Source organism: Neophocaena asiaeorientalis, unplaced genomic scaffold (genome assembly GCF_003031525.2).
Source record: "Neophocaena asiaeorientalis asiaeorientalis breed wild unplaced genomic scaffold, Neophocaena_asiaeorientalis_V1.1 scaffold280, whole genome shotgun sequence".
In the NCBI taxonomy this organism is placed as follows: Eukaryota; Metazoa; Chordata; class Mammalia; order Artiodactyla; family Phocoenidae; genus Neophocaena; species Neophocaena asiaeorientalis.
The window spans coordinates 4,907,232-4,922,505 of NW_020185321.1; the positions used below are offsets into that span (position 1 = coordinate 4,907,232).

Genomic DNA, 15,274 nt, shown 5'->3' on the forward strand with positions numbered 1-15,274 from the left:
TCACCAGATCGGAGCGTCCATCGTCTTGTTGCCAAGAGTCCGCTGGCGTCACAGACAGAGTCTGAGTCTCGATTCTTCTGCTTAACCGGCCGAATGATCCGGGGCAAAGTTCACCAGCTTCCCTGAGCCTCAGTCTCTTCGTCTGTAACATGGAGACGCAGGCGGTTCGAGATAGGAAGTGAGATATATAACCTTATGTCATGTTATAAGAAGATTAACGCAAGAGCCAAAAGTCCCTAAAAACCACATTCCCCTCTGATTTGCATCTCTTGAAGACCATAAAAAGGGGAAGCCGATGCGTTACAGCAATTCTCAAAAGTGACCCTGCTGCGTCGTTTCACAGCCCACAGCTGCCTGCCTTCTCGAAGGCCAGCTACCTTGAGGAACCTCTCAGCTTTTCTACCTCTCCCCGTGACCCCCACTAGCTCTCTAGTATGTGCCCTGGCCGACTTGCCAGGGAGGCCCCTCCGGCTTCTCCTCCGCTTCTCCGTCTGTTCTCTCTCCACCTGGTCTCCTGCTTCTCCCAAGGGGCCAAGGCCCATTCTCCTTCAGGGCAGGAACCTGTGGTTAATCATTCATCAAGATGACAGCCAGGGCTTCCCTGGTGGCGCAGTGGTTGAGAGTCCACCTGCCGGTGCAGGGGACACGGATTCGTGCCCCGGTCCGGGAAGATCCCACATGCCGCGGAGCGGCTGGGCCCGTGAGCCATGGCCGCTGAGCCTGCGCGTCCGGAGCCTGTGCTCCGCAACGGGAGGGGCCGCAGCAGTGAGAGGCCCGGGTACCGCAAAAAAAAAAAAAAAAGATGACAGTCAAATTCCTGGCCTGTGGTGGGCGCTCTGAAGGCACCGCCTTCCTTGGCTGCCCTACTTTCCCGTCTGCTCGATCCAGATGCTCTCTGAGAGGTTGTCCTTGGGATGCCCAAGGAGTGGGGCACTGATTTCCCCATCAACCTACTTTGTCCCTGGTTTGACGTCGTTTTTTTTTTTTTTTTTTTTTTTTTTTTTTTCTGGCCACGCCACGTGACTTGCAGGATCTTAGTGCCCTGACCAGGGCCCCCACCTGGGCCCCGACAGTGAAAGTGCCAAGTCCTAACCACTGGACCGCCAGGGAACTCCCTGGTTTGAATTGTTGTGAGCAACTTCCACTTTTGTGGAGAAAGGGAAGGCTTCGAGAACTGTTGAAATGAGAGGGCAAGGGTCTGGGGACCAGTATCATTCAACCGTTTATCCAGCAAACACCTACTGAACACCTCCCACTGCATCCACCACAGAGCCAGTTGTGGGGGTACAAAAAAGATACAACATGGTCCTAATCTCGGGGGTCTCTAGTCTAGGTGTCCAGAGGGTTTTAGGAGCTGAAGGACCTAAAGGCAGCCACCAGCCTGATGAGGCCTGGCGCGGGCTCCCTGGCAACCAGCGGATGACTTCCCATCCTGGACCTGAGCCTGACTGCTGACATCAACCTACTTCATGACCAATTGCCCGAGAGATGTGGCTGTCATCAGGCCCTGCTGAGGTGTGCACAGCAGGTGACTGGGCAGCGCTGGGGCTAGAACACAGGCAGCCCCCGACCCAGCCCCGGACCTCACCGTCCTCTTGGAGCCTAGACAATTGACCATTCGTCTGACTCACTGAGTCCCTGCTAGGTATGCAACAAGCAGCGGACAAGGCACACAGAAAGCGTTGCCTTCACTGACCAACATTCTGGTGGAGGAGCCGGCAAATCTGACGTTGCAGAGTCCTGGGTGCTTGGAAGAAACCACAACGCAAGATGAAAGCAGAGGGGCTGGAGCAGGGGAGGGGCCCGTTTGGATGCAGGGATCAAGGGAGGCCCTCTGAGGAGGGGGACACCTGAATTGCCAGGTGGGAGGGCCAAACAGAGAAGAGCTTGAAGACGCGCCGTCTCCCTTCATAAATTTATTTATTTATTTTTGGCTGCATTGGGTCTTTGTTGCTGCACGCAGGCTTTCTCTAGTTGGGGCTACTCTTCATTGCGGTGCACAGGCTTCTCATTGCGGTGGCTTCTCTAGCTGTGGAGCACGGGCTTTAGGCGCGCAGGCTTCAGTAGTTGTGGCACACGGGCTTAGTTGCTCTGCGGCATGTGGGATCTTCCAAGACCAGGGCTCGAACCCGTGTCCCCTGCACTGGCAGGCGGAGTCTTAACCACTGCACCACCGGGGATGCCCCCTGCTGTCTCCCTTTGCACCCACCTTTGCTCATCTACCAAATGCTTGTCACAAGAGGTGAAATGGCACTCATGTTGACTTTTCCTCAGTTCTGTCAGTTTCTCAGTGTTTCCCAAAGACAAAATACTAAACAACAGGTTGCAAGTTCTTCTACATTCCCAGGGAGGTGCTGGATGACACATGTGGGACTTAGAAGGGGGGTGACCAAGAATCAGTTTGGTTCCTGAGGTATGAAAAGGAAACGAGATCATTTCTTTGGAGGGAGCCGTGGATATGCTGAGAATCTCAGGCTGCCTGCTCTGGAAGCCTGGTGGGAAGCACTTCCAGGGAACCACTCAGAGAAGCTTATTCTGGGTGACTTGGATTTTGGGGAGGACATAGGGGCCTGGTGACTGACACACACACCCAAGAAAGCTGAAGTCCAGAGAGACCATACTGTCAGCTTGAGGCAGGAGAGAGACAGACAGAGAGACATGTGCACAGTCAGAGACAGAAAGAGAATCACAGAGACAGCTTAGGGCCGCTTTAAATCTCAGGAAGTCTCCTCAGAAGGGCAGGATGACCCCAACAGGGAGGTGAACGACCAAGTTCTCAGGGCCTGAGAGGAATGTTAAGCGACCAGAGGGAGGCACGCGCCATCCAACGTCCCTACAGGTGCCCGAGGGAGGATCCCCTTTTGACATCCGTGCAGCCCAGAGAGAGGCAGGGTGGAGACCACAGCCCGGGTACTTCAGTGCCACCGAACTCGACTTTGCTTGTTCCAGGTCTCTCCTTTTCTCCCTCCTGCCAACACAAGGAGGGTCATAAACCACTGTCATCAGGTCAGAGGGGAAAGGAGAGGGAGGATGGAGGAGCCCAAGGCCTGTGCAGGTGGGGGGAGAGTAGAAGCTCTAACTGGGAATGATGATCTCATTATCCCACAAAGTAAATGCCAAGTGGAGATGGTATGGGTGACCAGAGGGACTTATTATCTGGGAGTGAGCCTGGGCCTGCCCACAAGCTCGTCCAGGAGTAGAGCAGACGAAGCCCCCAGAGCCGGTTTGAACGGGCTGGTGGGGGTGGGGATGGAATAAAGGTGTGTTCTGGTTGTACCACCAACCCTGCTCTTTAGAGGTGCTGATAATTCCAAAAGATACACGCACCCCAATGTTCATTGCAGCTCTATTTACTATATATAGCCAGGACATGGAAGCAACCTAAATGTCCATCAACAGAGGAATGAATAAAGAAGATGTGGGTACCTATACACCATGGAATATTACTCAGCCATAAGAAGGAACGAAATTGTTCCATTTGCAGAGACGTGGATGGACCTAGAGACTGTCATACAGAGTGAAGTAAGGCAGACAGAGAAAAACAAATATCGAATATTAACACATATATGTGGAATCTAGAAAAATGGTACAGATGAACCTATTTGCAAAGCAGAAATAGAGACACAGACGTAGAGAACACATGTATGGACACCAAGGGGAGAAAGGGGTGGCGGGATGAACTGGGAGATTGGGATTGACGTATATACACTGCTATGTATAAAATAGGTAACTAATGAGAACCTACTGTATAGCACAAGGAATTCTGCTCAGTGCTCTGTGGTGACCTAAACGGGAAGGAAATCCAAAAAGGAGGGCATATATGTATATGTACAGCTGATTCACTTTGCTGTACAGCAGAAACTAACGCAACATTGTAAAGCAACTATATTCAATAAAAATTTAAAAAAAAAAAGGTGCTGGCTACGCACTCTTCACTCCCCCCAGGAAAAGCCCACATTTCTAACCTCTCCCCTTCCTGTGTTTGCATCATCTTGGACCCTCACCTCCTTCTGAGATGCCCCATTAGCTGCTCATCCAGGCTGTGAGTGCCTCAGGCTAATGGCCCTGCCTCCCCGCCCTTCTCTCCCTTCCGGCTCACTGCCCATCCTGGCCACCCTCCCTCAGGGGACTCCTGAGCCTCAGAGACACCTGGCAGCACCAAGAGGTGAGTCCCTCTTTCTGTGGCTTCTCTCCCCACAACAATTTTTCCCCAGATCCCCAGAAGCCTCCGCTTAGGGGGAACCCCTGAAGCTGGCTAAAGTCATTCCCTGTGACACCAGTGGGACCTGGCTTACCCCTGGACTCTCCCCGGGGGACCTCCTTCTCCTGCCCTTTGCTACAACCTACACCCCGACTTCCCCTCGGCTAGGCGTTGCCACGAGCCCGGCACTGCCTGCTGTAGGGGAACAGCTCCTTCTCTTTCCAGGGAACTGGGGAAGGGGTGCGAACACAGGAATCTAGCTTCCTTTCCTGAGAAAAATACATACTGTCGGGCTCAACTCTGTTCATTTTTTTCTTCTTCTTTTCTTTAAAGATTTTTTTGATGTGGCCCATTTTTAAAGTCTTTATCGAATTTGTTACAATATTGCTTCAGTTTTATGTTTTGGTTTTCTGGCCACGAGGCATGTGGGATCTTAGCTGCCCAACCGGGGATCGAACCCGCAGCCCCTGCATTGGAAGGCGAAGTCTTAACCACTGGGCCGCCGGGGAAGTCCCTCAACTCTGCCCTGAATTCTCTCCACCGCTTGTCTCCCCAGAGTCTCAGAAATCAAGAGGCCTTCCCTCTTCTGGGACCTGCACGCCTGTGCTCCATCTCCTCCCGTTACACCACGATCACTCGCTTCATTTTAAGGGGGCACATGGTGGAGAGAAAACAGAGGACTGACGGCTAGTGGTCCTCGCTTCTAATCCAGGCCACCTCCCCCTACCGGCGTCTGTCTCCCCAGCTATCCCACTAGATGGCTTCTCGCACCCTGAGCAAGTGCTGAAACCAGTCTGTGACTCTGGGAGCCCCCTTTCCGGGCCCTGAGATCTGGGGGCAGGGAGCCAGTGGTGCGCACGAGGGGCCCCATGCACCTGCCCCCGCAGCTCTCCTTCGCCCTCTATATGGCCGCCTTCGCGCTGGGCTTCCCGCTCAACTCCCTGGCCATCGCAGGCGCCGTGTCCCACGCCCGGCTGCGCCTCACCCCCAGCCTGGTCTATGCCCTCCACCTGGGCTGCTCCGACCTCCTGCTGGCGACGTCTCTGCCCCTGAAGGCGGCGGAGGCCCTGGCTGGGGGAGCCTGGCCCCTGCCGGCCTCACTCTGTCCTGCCTTCGCCCTGGTCCACTTCGCTCCGCTCTACGCGGGCGCGGGCTTCCTGGCCGCCCTGAGCGTCGGCCGCTACCTGGGAGCTGCCTTCCCCTTGGGCTACCAAGCTGGCCGGAGGCCGCGCTATTCCTGGGGCGTGTGTGTGGCCATATGGGCCCTTGTCCTCTGTCACCTGGGGCTGGTCTTTGGGTTGGAGGCTCCAGGAGGCTGGCTGGACAATACCACCAGCTCCCTGGGTATCAGCACGCCAGTGAACGGCTCTCCAGTCTGCCTGGAGGCCTGGGACCCGGCCTCGGCGGGCCCTGCACGCTTCAGCCTCTCTCTGCTGCTCTTCTTTCTGCCCCTGGTCATCACGGCCTTCTGCTACGTGGGCTGCCTCCGGGCACTGGCCCGCTCAGGCCTGAGCCACAGACGGAAGCTAAAGGCGGCCTGGGTGGCCGGTGGGGCTCTGCTCACACTGCTGCTCTGCTTGGGACCCTACAATGCCTCCAACGTGGCTGGCTTCCTGCACCCCAGCATCGGAGGCTGCTGGCGGAAGCTGGGGCTCATTACAGGTGCGTGGAGCGTGGTGCTCAACCCACTGGTGACCGGCTACTTGGGAGGGGGCACTGGCCGGGGGACAACACGTGGCGCAAAAACAAAAGGGGGGCCGTCCCAGAAGTAGTCATCACTGCGGGGGGGAGGGGCAGGGAGCAGGAGAGCCAGACTGCTTCTCCAGGCGCCTGGCGAGCGAGGGCTGCTCCAAAGGAACCGCAGGGCGGTTTTGCCTGGGGGGCATCCCCGGAGCCACTTATGGGAAGAACTGAGCCTGGCAGAAGATGGCATCCCAGGTGGAGAAAGAATGGAGGCCTGGAGCTGGGTCACAGGAGGAAGGTAAGCTGCCCGGCACACATCTGCGCGATTTCCCACCTCTGTCCGTTTCTCTTCTGCGTCCTGACTGGCCTGACTGCCAGTGTGCCCTGTGGGGAAGGAGGGAGGGAGGTCTGCTTCTAAGCCAGAGGAACCGCCGCCACTCTGATGGTATACTTTGGGAGATGTTACTCCAAAATCATCTCCTAGGAAAGACCATTTTGAATTTCTGAATAAGAGGCCGGAGGCAAGGTAATGACACTGTTATACCATGTGACACCCACAAGGGGGCAGCATTAGAACTGTGAACAGGACGCTGGTAGGAAAAGATGCCGGGGGAAGGGAAAACACCAGCAACACCAGAAATATACGTGACAGTCACCATGCCAAGTGCGTTACAAGTGTTGTCTCATTTCATCCTCCCACGTTCCTCTGATTTAGCCATGCGGCTGCTGTACAGATGAGCAGACCGCTCACTGCAAGAGGGTGTCAGGCAGAGGGGCAAACACCGACTAAATTCTACCCTGTGCTTTGCTCACCAAGCCGTGGGCCTAGCATGGGGCTGCTTCCAGCCAGGGGAAGCAGCAACTTATTCTAATTTGAACAAAGGCACTCCTCAAGCAGTGCACCCTGGTGCTGGCCTGTGCTCACCTGCAGGGTGTACCTTTTTCTAATTTGCACTAAGGTGCTGCATGAGTTGGCTGTGGTCATCTTCATTTTGCGGGGTTTAGAAATTTACCCGACGCCCTACAGCAAAGAAGGGGGGGGACATAGGGTGTGATCCTTCCAGGAGGATCAGGGGACATTTGGAAAACTTGGGGTATCAGGGTTAACGCCTGTCCTTGTGGTCCCTTTTGCGAAGGTGAATGGTAGCACCCTGAACCCGAGAGAGAGTGGGCAGAGGACAGTGGCCGCGAGAGCCAAAAGTCTGGGCGTCTGCTCTGAGGCGAGGAGTAGGAAACAGACGTTCCTCTAATGATGATAAAGACGTGAACACACAGAAGCAAAAAAGTGGCAGCTACGTGTCTGACGAGCCGGAACTGGTTTACACAAGTTATCTCTTTCCGTGACTAAATGTCCACAAGGGGGGACTCCCCTGGAGGGCCAGCAGTTAAGACCCTGCACTTCCACTATAGGGGGAACTGGTTCGATCCCTGGTCGGGGAACTAAGATCCCGCGTGCCGCGTGGTACGGCCAAAAAGAAAAAAAAAACAACAAAAAACTGTCTACGAGGGCAAGGATTTTTGTCTCATTTGCTGATACATCCCCAGCACGTAGCAGAGAGCCGAGCACGCGGTAGGCTTGCAGTTACTATTTGCTGAATGAGTGAATGCTCATAACAGCCCTCCAAAAGAAGTCTTATTATCCCTGTTTAAAAATATGGAAATGGGCCAGAGAAGTTCAGTCACTTGCCTGAGGCTCTGCCGAAGCCAGAAACAAGTCTGTTCTCTGCACAGTGGTGACATCAGAGGACGTCAGCCGAAGGCCACACTCCAGCCCAGGCCGCTCCTCCTGTAACACGAGAACCACCCTCCCTTCCACAGCACCGGAGCACCTGCTGGTGCCGGGCCACGTCTTCCAGCGACTTGTGCCTCCTCCACTTAGGGGAGATTTCAGTTCCTCCCTGGGGCAGGGGCCCCGCACGACCCACCCCCAGCATCCTCTGGGGACCCTCGCTCCTTGGGCCCTGAACCTTCTACCAGTGCCCCTAGCAGGTCAAGCCTGTGCACCGCCCCCACCCCCACCCCCGTTCCCTCTGCTTGTGCTGTTTGCTCCAGGGGCTCTCAGCCTCTGTGCTATTGATGTCTTTATTATCCTCCCACCACTCAGACCCCCCACCCCACCCCGAGACTGCTGGACTTCTTGTTTTGTTCACTGCTGTACTTCTAACAACTTATTTGAGATAAAATTTACATATCATAAAATTCACCCACTTTAAATGTACAATTCCGTGATCTTTAGTAAATTTACCAAGGTGTGGATTATATTATATCACTATAATCCAATTTAGGACATTTTTATCCCCCAGGAAGATCCCTCATATTCACTTACAGTTCATCCCATTTCCACTCTCAGTCCCCAGGCCACCAGTAATCTATCTTCTGTCTCTACACATTTGCCTATTCCGGACATTTCATAAAAATGGGAACATACATGGTCTTCTACGTCTGGCTTGTTTCACCTAGCACAATGTTTTTAGGTTTATCTGTGTTATGGTATACGTGGGTATTTCATTCCTTTTCATTGCCAAATAGTATTCCATTGTATGGCTATGCCACATGGTTTATCCATTCATTGGCTGATAGACCACCAGGTGATGTTTCTACTTTTTGGTTATTATGACTAATGCTATTATGAACATTTATGAGCCAGTCTCTGCGTGGACATATGTTTTCATTTCTCTTAAGTAGATACCTATAGCAGAATCGGGTTACGTGGTAGATTTATGACGCCTTTCAAAGTGACTCCATCATTTTACATGCTCACCAGCAATGTATGAGGATTCCCATTTCTCCACATCCTCACCAACACTTGGTATTATCCGATTTTTTTTTTTTGCTTATAGCCATTCTAGTGGGTGTATGAAATGGTATCTCATTGCACTCCATAGATATTTGAATGAATAAGTAAATACTCTCTGAAGCTGGACAGAAGTTTGAATCCTGGTGGTGATACTTAACAAGCTGTATTACCTGGAGTGAATCACTTCCCCAGTGTGAGGATTTCAAGACATAAGGTGGTGCCCTGAGAAGCAGTGGGTCTGCTATGGATTATGTGCCCACTGAAAGGTAGCTGTCATCATCATTGCCACCAACGTTAATATTATTACTATCGGCCCAAAGACAAGCCCACTCGAGTGGCTGGCAGACGGCATCTGTCAAGGGCTCACCATACTTACCACTTAACTTAGCCTTTGACACATATTAACGCTTTCATGTACACAAGCCTATGAGATTGGTGATGATTATCCCTGTTTTATAGATGAGAAAGCAGAGATACAGAGGGCTGAAGTCACTTGCCCCAAATCACAGAGTTAGTAAGTGATAGGATTGAACCCAAGCCCCGGCTCCAGAGCCCAAGCTCTACATCACTGTATCACACTTCCTACCCTTACAACAAGGCAAACTGGATGAGTGCCATTCTAGAGGAGCAGGTAAAATTCAAGTAGAGGATCAGAGAGAAGAAGACGAAGTCCGCTCATCCCATCTGAGGCTGCTGGGGAGCGAGGCGTGCAGGCAGTCGTGGAATTTGCCCCTCGTTTTGTGTCCTGGGCTGGCACTGCTCACAGAGCTAACGGCATCTTTCGTGCCATTGCTCGGCAGTGAGTGACATCACGGGCACTGCCAGGTTTTTATCAGTTCTGCCAGATAATAGCTCACCGGACTTGTTCTGGAGGAGCCAGCGAGTTGATGAGCGGCAGACAACTTGGATTCTCAAAGCAGCAGGTAAGCACGGGACCCCGAGGGGCTCTGTGGACGGCACCTTGGTGCTTAGAGAAAGGAAACAGCAGACAGGGTGTGACCAGGAAGAGAGGGACAGGAAAGGGATAGGAGCCAGGCTATGACCAGGAAGACAGGCAGGCTGACCCCACCGGGGAAAGCACTGGGGGCATGAGGGAGTGAGGCTGGCGATGACGCTCCCTTCTGATAGCCGAGAAGCGGATGGTGCAAGACGCCCACCCAGACTGTCATCTCTGTCCCTCTCTTGCTAGTGGCCATGACCACGAACACCAGCTCAGACCGGTCCTCCTTCCTCGGCAATCACGGGCTCCACTGCTCCATGTACCTCCTCAGCTTCCTCACGGGGCTCCCCCTGAAGCTGGAGGCCCTGGTGATCCTCGTGGACAAGCTGCAGCGCTGTCCGGCGGCCGTGCGCCTGCTCTTCCTGAACCTGACCCTATCGGCCCCGCACCCTGGTGCTCTTCCTGCCACTCCACGTGGTGAAGGCAGCGAGCGGCACGCGCTGGCCCCTGCCCTTCATCTTCTGCCCCTTCTCCAGATTCCTCTTCTTCACCACCGTCTATCTCCCGTCCCTCTTCCTGGCAGCTGTGAGCGATGAGCGCTTCCTGAGCGTGGCCTACCCAGTTTGGTACCAGAGCCGGCCAAGGCCGGGACAGGCTGGCCTGGTCAGCGGGGCCTGCTGGCTCCTGGCCGCCGCTCACCGCAGTGTGGTCTATGTCACTGAACTCTCGGGGCACTCCTCCCCAACCCAGGGTATCAACGGGACCTGCTACCTGGAATTCCGGAAGGATCAGCTGGCGGGACCTGCTACCTGGAATTCCGGAAGGATCACCTGGACTTTCTCCTGCCTGTCCAGCTGGAGATGGCTGCGGTCCTTTTTGGGGTACCCCTGCTCATCACCAGCTACTGCTATAGCCGCCCGGTGTGCATACTCGGTAAGGGAGCCAGCCAGCGCCGGCAGAAGCGGGTGGTGGGCTCGCAGCAGCCATGCTGCTCAACTTTCTCATCTGCTTTGGGCCCTACAACGTGTCCCATGCTGTGGGCTACGTCCAGGGTGAAAGCCCGAAGTGGAGAAGTTCCGTGCTGCCCCTCAACACCCTGAACTCCTGTGTCGACACCCTTTACTATTTCTCATCATCTGGGTTCCAAGCTGACTTCCAGGGGCTGCTGGGGAGGCTGCCTGGAGCCTGTGGCCCTTGGTGGCAGGAAGGCAGCGTGACACTGAAGAGTGAAGGAGAGGGGCCGCCACAGGAGCTGTCTAACATACGGGGGGGCTCTGGAGCGGGTGGCCAGGTGGACTGGCCTGCAAAGCAGATCATCCCTGGGGCAGTTCCAAGCTCAAGTCAGGCAGCACCTTGGAGAGGCAGGCTGGGGACGGGCACTGTTTGGGTCAGAGCAGGTATCCAGCCTTAGCCCAGCTCTTGATCTCGCCACACTGCCCTCCCTTCTCGTGCCCCAACACGCTCAGGGAGCGGTCACGGTGAGAGAGAACTCTGGAGAATAAGGAGCTCCCCGGGGCAGCAGGCGAGCTCCTGTGCTTTGCTGAAGGTGAAGGAGGAGCTGACAGCAGCGTCCAGGGTCTGAGGGAGCTGCCCAGTGACTTGGGATAGGAGAGAGGAAGAATCTGTCCTTCAGAACTACCGACTCAGCTGGGCAGGAATGGGGACACAGGACTCCAGGAATGAGGGGGCACCCTGCTGTGACATGCGCTCTTCCAGCAGATTTCCACTGTTCAGTAAATTCAGACTTTCAGGGACATTCATGAAAAATGACAGAAGAAAAATTACCTAAATAAACTTGGTAGCAAGCAAAAGAGAATGGTTTTTTCTTAATCTTTTTCTGTTTTTACGGTGTGTGTGGGTGGTGTATGTGAGCGTACCTTAGGTGGTGTTGATGGATGGAAGGATAAAACACGAAGACTCTGAAGGAGAAGTGTTAAACTACAAGATGCCTAGTTGCTGGGAGAGGATTTGGATCGGAAGAATAAAAGTAATAGCTAACCTATCTTAAGGGCTTAGCCTGACATCGCCTTTAATCTTCTCAGTAGCCGTGAGGCAGGTACTACGACTATTCCCATTCTACAGGTGAGGGAATGGGCCCGGCGAGGTGAAGTCTCTCACCTGAGATCCCATACCCAATAAGTGATGGAAGCAGGACTGGAAGCTGAAATTAGTTGACTCTGAAACTCAGGTCCCTGAGCCACTCTGCCACCAGCTGTGTGTCATCTGCCGTGACTGGGCCCAGTCAAACTTCCAGAGTCGGCTGAGGCAGTCTGACCAGGACAGATGTAAACAGGCCACAATGAAAAGCATAACTAGATGCAAAGCAGATCGACTATTTGTGTAGATACATCCTCCTCCCAGTAAAGAAACCCTCTCGGAAAAAAAAATAAATGAAGAGAATTAGTTAGCCCAGTTGACTTCGGGTTACTATAAAGACAAATGTGTGTTCTTAAGAGCTATTTTTATCAAACTGTGATCACTTAGTAATTTTTCATTTTCCACTGTGGGGTGGTGCATTAGAAAGCGTCGGTCTGGGCCTCCTCCCCTGGGAAAGCAACCAGAGAAATGCTGGCACCTGTTCGCACTGTCAGCTTTATTATTTCTTCTTTTAGTTTACTTTTTTTTTTTTTCTTTTAATGACAAACCAAGAAGTCTCTTACTTTATTTTTTTATTTTGGCCTCACCGCACAGCATGTGGGATCTTAGTTCCCTGACCAGGGATCAAACCCGCACCCCCCGCAGTGGAAGCTCGGAGTTTTAACCACTGGACCGCCAGGGAAGTCCCGGTCAGCTTTAGTTCGAAAACATTTATGGTGCACTTACTGTGTGCAGATGGCTGTGCTCAGAACTTTCGGGATTTCAATACTAACGTCTTTAGCATCTGTTTTCTCCCTGAGGTTAAAGTCGCTGGGGAGTGAGGACTGGCTGTGGATGGGGACTGGGTCTCAGGTGGAGGGAGAGAGACATCGTCTCTGTACAGAGATGAAGGCATGAGCTGTCCCTCTGTCCCATGGCTCATCTGTCTGTCCTAAGGCACTCAGACCTTGATGTGAACATGGGTCTGCGTGGTTCAGAAAGGGCACAGTGGTGACGTGGAGTCTTGCAGCTCCAGGAGTGGTAGCAAGGACCCACGAGTGAGGACAAAGAAGAGTTGGAAACCCCGCCTTCCAGAGAGATCCATGGAAAACAGGAGTCTGACTCCTCCCCAGAGTTTACACCGAGGAAGAAGAGGCAGCTCAGCTGGCTTTGCTGCCCCCAGCTGTCACCCAGGACCCCACCCTTACCCCAGTCTGTGTAAACTGAAGGCTGACGGGTGGGGAGGATGAAAAGTCATCAGAGGCTGGGCGGTGGGGAGGGCAGAGTTGTAGTGTTCTCCATATCTCTCGGAAGTCAAGGGAAAGGGGTGCTCAAGGAGTAGAGCACGTGTTCTGGGGCAGCTGCCCCGTGCTCACCTAAGCAGAGGACGGAGACGGGCAGAGAGATGGTGTGGGCGCGTATGTGTGAATGACGGGGCACCAGGCACTCTCCCCATCTGGCAGAGCAAGCAGGTATGAGGCTCCCATGGATGAGGGCATCGCAGGAACAGGGCTGAGTGGGGGAGTTCTAGGGTGCTGGGAGAGGTCAAACCAGGTTGGGTCTCCCAAGACCGAGGTCAGAAGAACTCAATTCTAGCTGCCAAAGAGAGCCAGCATCCCGGTACCTGACTCACAGCAGACACCAAAAGCTATTCAGTATTAGCTAAAGCACTGTTGCTCAAACTTTTGTATCATTGTTCCCTCAAGGAGCCTTTTAGGATCTTTTCCTCCTACTCAGTACCTTCCCCTCCCTGCCCATGAAATTTTGATACAACAGACATACCATGTATCTGTTTATGTGTGTGCCTTTTGGAAGGCCACAAACCACTGTAAGACTTTTTGGCTCCCCCAGAACTAATTTTCACATCTTTGGGAGCAATACTGCCTGTTCTCAGAACGCATGAGCTAGATAACAGGTCTCCTCACTCACAGAGGGATGAAGCCTGTCTCACACAACTGCAGTCCAACAAAGTTATGTTCATTTTCTTGCTGGAGCAAAGGAGACCACACTCCAGAGGAAGCGTGGGGCATCTCACGAAAGAAGAGACGGGGTTATTAGAGGTTTGGGGTGAGGGTGACGTTGAGGTGATGCTTTGATGAAGTTGTATCCGATAGGCTCAAAGCACAGCAGGCCTGGGTGGAAAGAGGTCAATTTCAGGCCTGGGCTGAGAAGCAGACCCAGGGTCCGATTCTTTGGAAAATACAGAATAAAGATAAAGGTAGAATTTCGTGCCTGAAAACTCCTTATCTGAAGCTCTGGGGGGCTGAAAAGCAAGGCTGCTTCTCTGTGTCACAGGTTCCTGCCCAGAGCCTGCAAGCAGCTGAGGAACGCTCCATTCTCACTGATGGGATTTCAAATAGCCACGTTGCTGACAGTCTGTGATTTTATTTTATTTATTTATTTTAAATTTATTATTATTTTGGCCATGCCACACGGCTTGTGGGATCTTAGTTCCCTGACCAGGGACCGAACCCAGGTCCCGGCAGTGAAAGTGCGCAGTCCTAACCACTGGACCACCAGGGAGTTCCCAGTCTGTGATTTTTAGAGAACTAGGTCTCTTAGCAGTATAATTTTGTTAATTAACAAAAGTTTTTAAAGGTTTATAAAAGGGAGTCATTGATGGCCATGGGAGTAGGAAACTTTCCCTCTTAGAAGGAAGTGTCCCCCCCCCGCAAAACCTAGGGCAGTGTAACCCAGAAGGATGGGAAGAAGTGTAGACTAGATTCATCTCTGCCATTGGTTCCCTGGGCCACAGGTCAAGGCTCAGCTCGTAGGAGAATGGGGAGGAGGCTAGGAGTTTTAAATCACCAAGCGTGACCAGAAACCTAGGAAAGCCACTCAAGAAGTCATTAAGAAATTGGCAAAGATGGTCCACTGCAGCTCAGACTATCCATGAACCAGTGTCAGTCAGAGTAGGGCAGAGGGGCAGGCAGGAAGCAGGGAGGCACAGGGAGGTGGCTGACTTGATAACTTTTCCTGAGCTGAATATGCCACCTGTGACCAGAATCTTAGGATAGTTTAGCAAGTCTGTGTATGTGCCTGGCGGGGCAAGGGAAGCTGTGATGCAAAGCAGGAGAAGTAAATCTGCTTCACTTGGACCCTGGGAAGGGGCAAAAAGTAGACCAGGTTAGGGTTGGGGGAGAGGGGGTGGGAGGTGAAGAACAGATGGGGGTAGGTAGGAACAAGAAGACTGGGAGTCTGCAAAATTAGTTGCAAAAATCATCCAAAAGGAAGAAGCAGAGCAGCAATAAGAAGTAGAAAGAGGGCTTCCCTGGTGGCGCAGTGGTTGGGAGTCCGCCTGCCGATGCAGAGGACACGGGTTCGTGCCCCGGTCCGGGAAGATCCCACATGCCACAGAGCGGCTGGGCCCGTGAACCATGGCCGCTGAGCCTGTGCGTCCGGAGCCTGTGCTCCGCAACGGGAGAGGCCACAACAGTGAGAGGCCCGCGTACTGCTAAAAAAAAAAAAAAAAAAAAAAAATAAGAAATAGAGATTGGCAAGGTGACTGGATATAAAATCAATATCCAAGATCAACTGCATTTCTGTTCAACACCGACAAGGGTTAGACATTTTTTTT

General features: G+C 53.1%; 2 protein-coding genes and 1 long non-coding RNA gene across 3 annotated transcripts in view; 2 read left to right on the top strand and 1 right to left on the bottom strand.

The window, feature by feature from the left end:
* LOC112392328 (uncharacterized) overlaps window positions 1-15,274 on the bottom strand; it is a 52,310-nt gene that overhangs the window by 1,331 nt on the left and 35,705 nt on the right. The window contains exon 2 of the long non-coding RNA XR_003001666.1: window positions 5-142. This is a non-coding gene — a long non-coding RNA (uncharacterized LOC112392328). The remainder of the gene's footprint in view (window positions 1-4; window positions 143-15,274) is intronic.
* On the top strand, window positions 5,036-7,188 carry FFAR1 (free fatty acid receptor 1). The gene is made up of 2 exons (XM_024733941.1): window positions 5,036-6,182; window positions 7,021-7,188. Exon 1 carries the CDS (start codon window positions 5,071-5,073, stop codon window positions 5,971-5,973), a length of 903 nt encoding a protein of 300 aa, XP_024589709.1. The 5' UTR covers window positions 5,036-5,070; the 3' UTR covers window positions 5,974-6,182; window positions 7,021-7,188.
* Window positions 9,687-11,703, top strand: FFAR3 (free fatty acid receptor 3). The gene is given in 4 exon segments (XM_024734022.1): window positions 9,687-10,061; window positions 10,063-10,420; window positions 10,459-10,587; window positions 10,590-11,703. Coding segments are annotated over 4 exon segments (1,116 nt in total). The 5' UTR covers window positions 9,687-9,875; the 3' UTR covers window positions 11,033-11,703.

Excerpts from the sequence above, each read along its gene's own strand:
- FFAR1 (XM_024733941.1), top strand. The coding sequence starts at position 5,071 with ATGCACCTGCCCCCGCAGCTCTCCTTCGCCCTCTATATGGCCGCCTTC.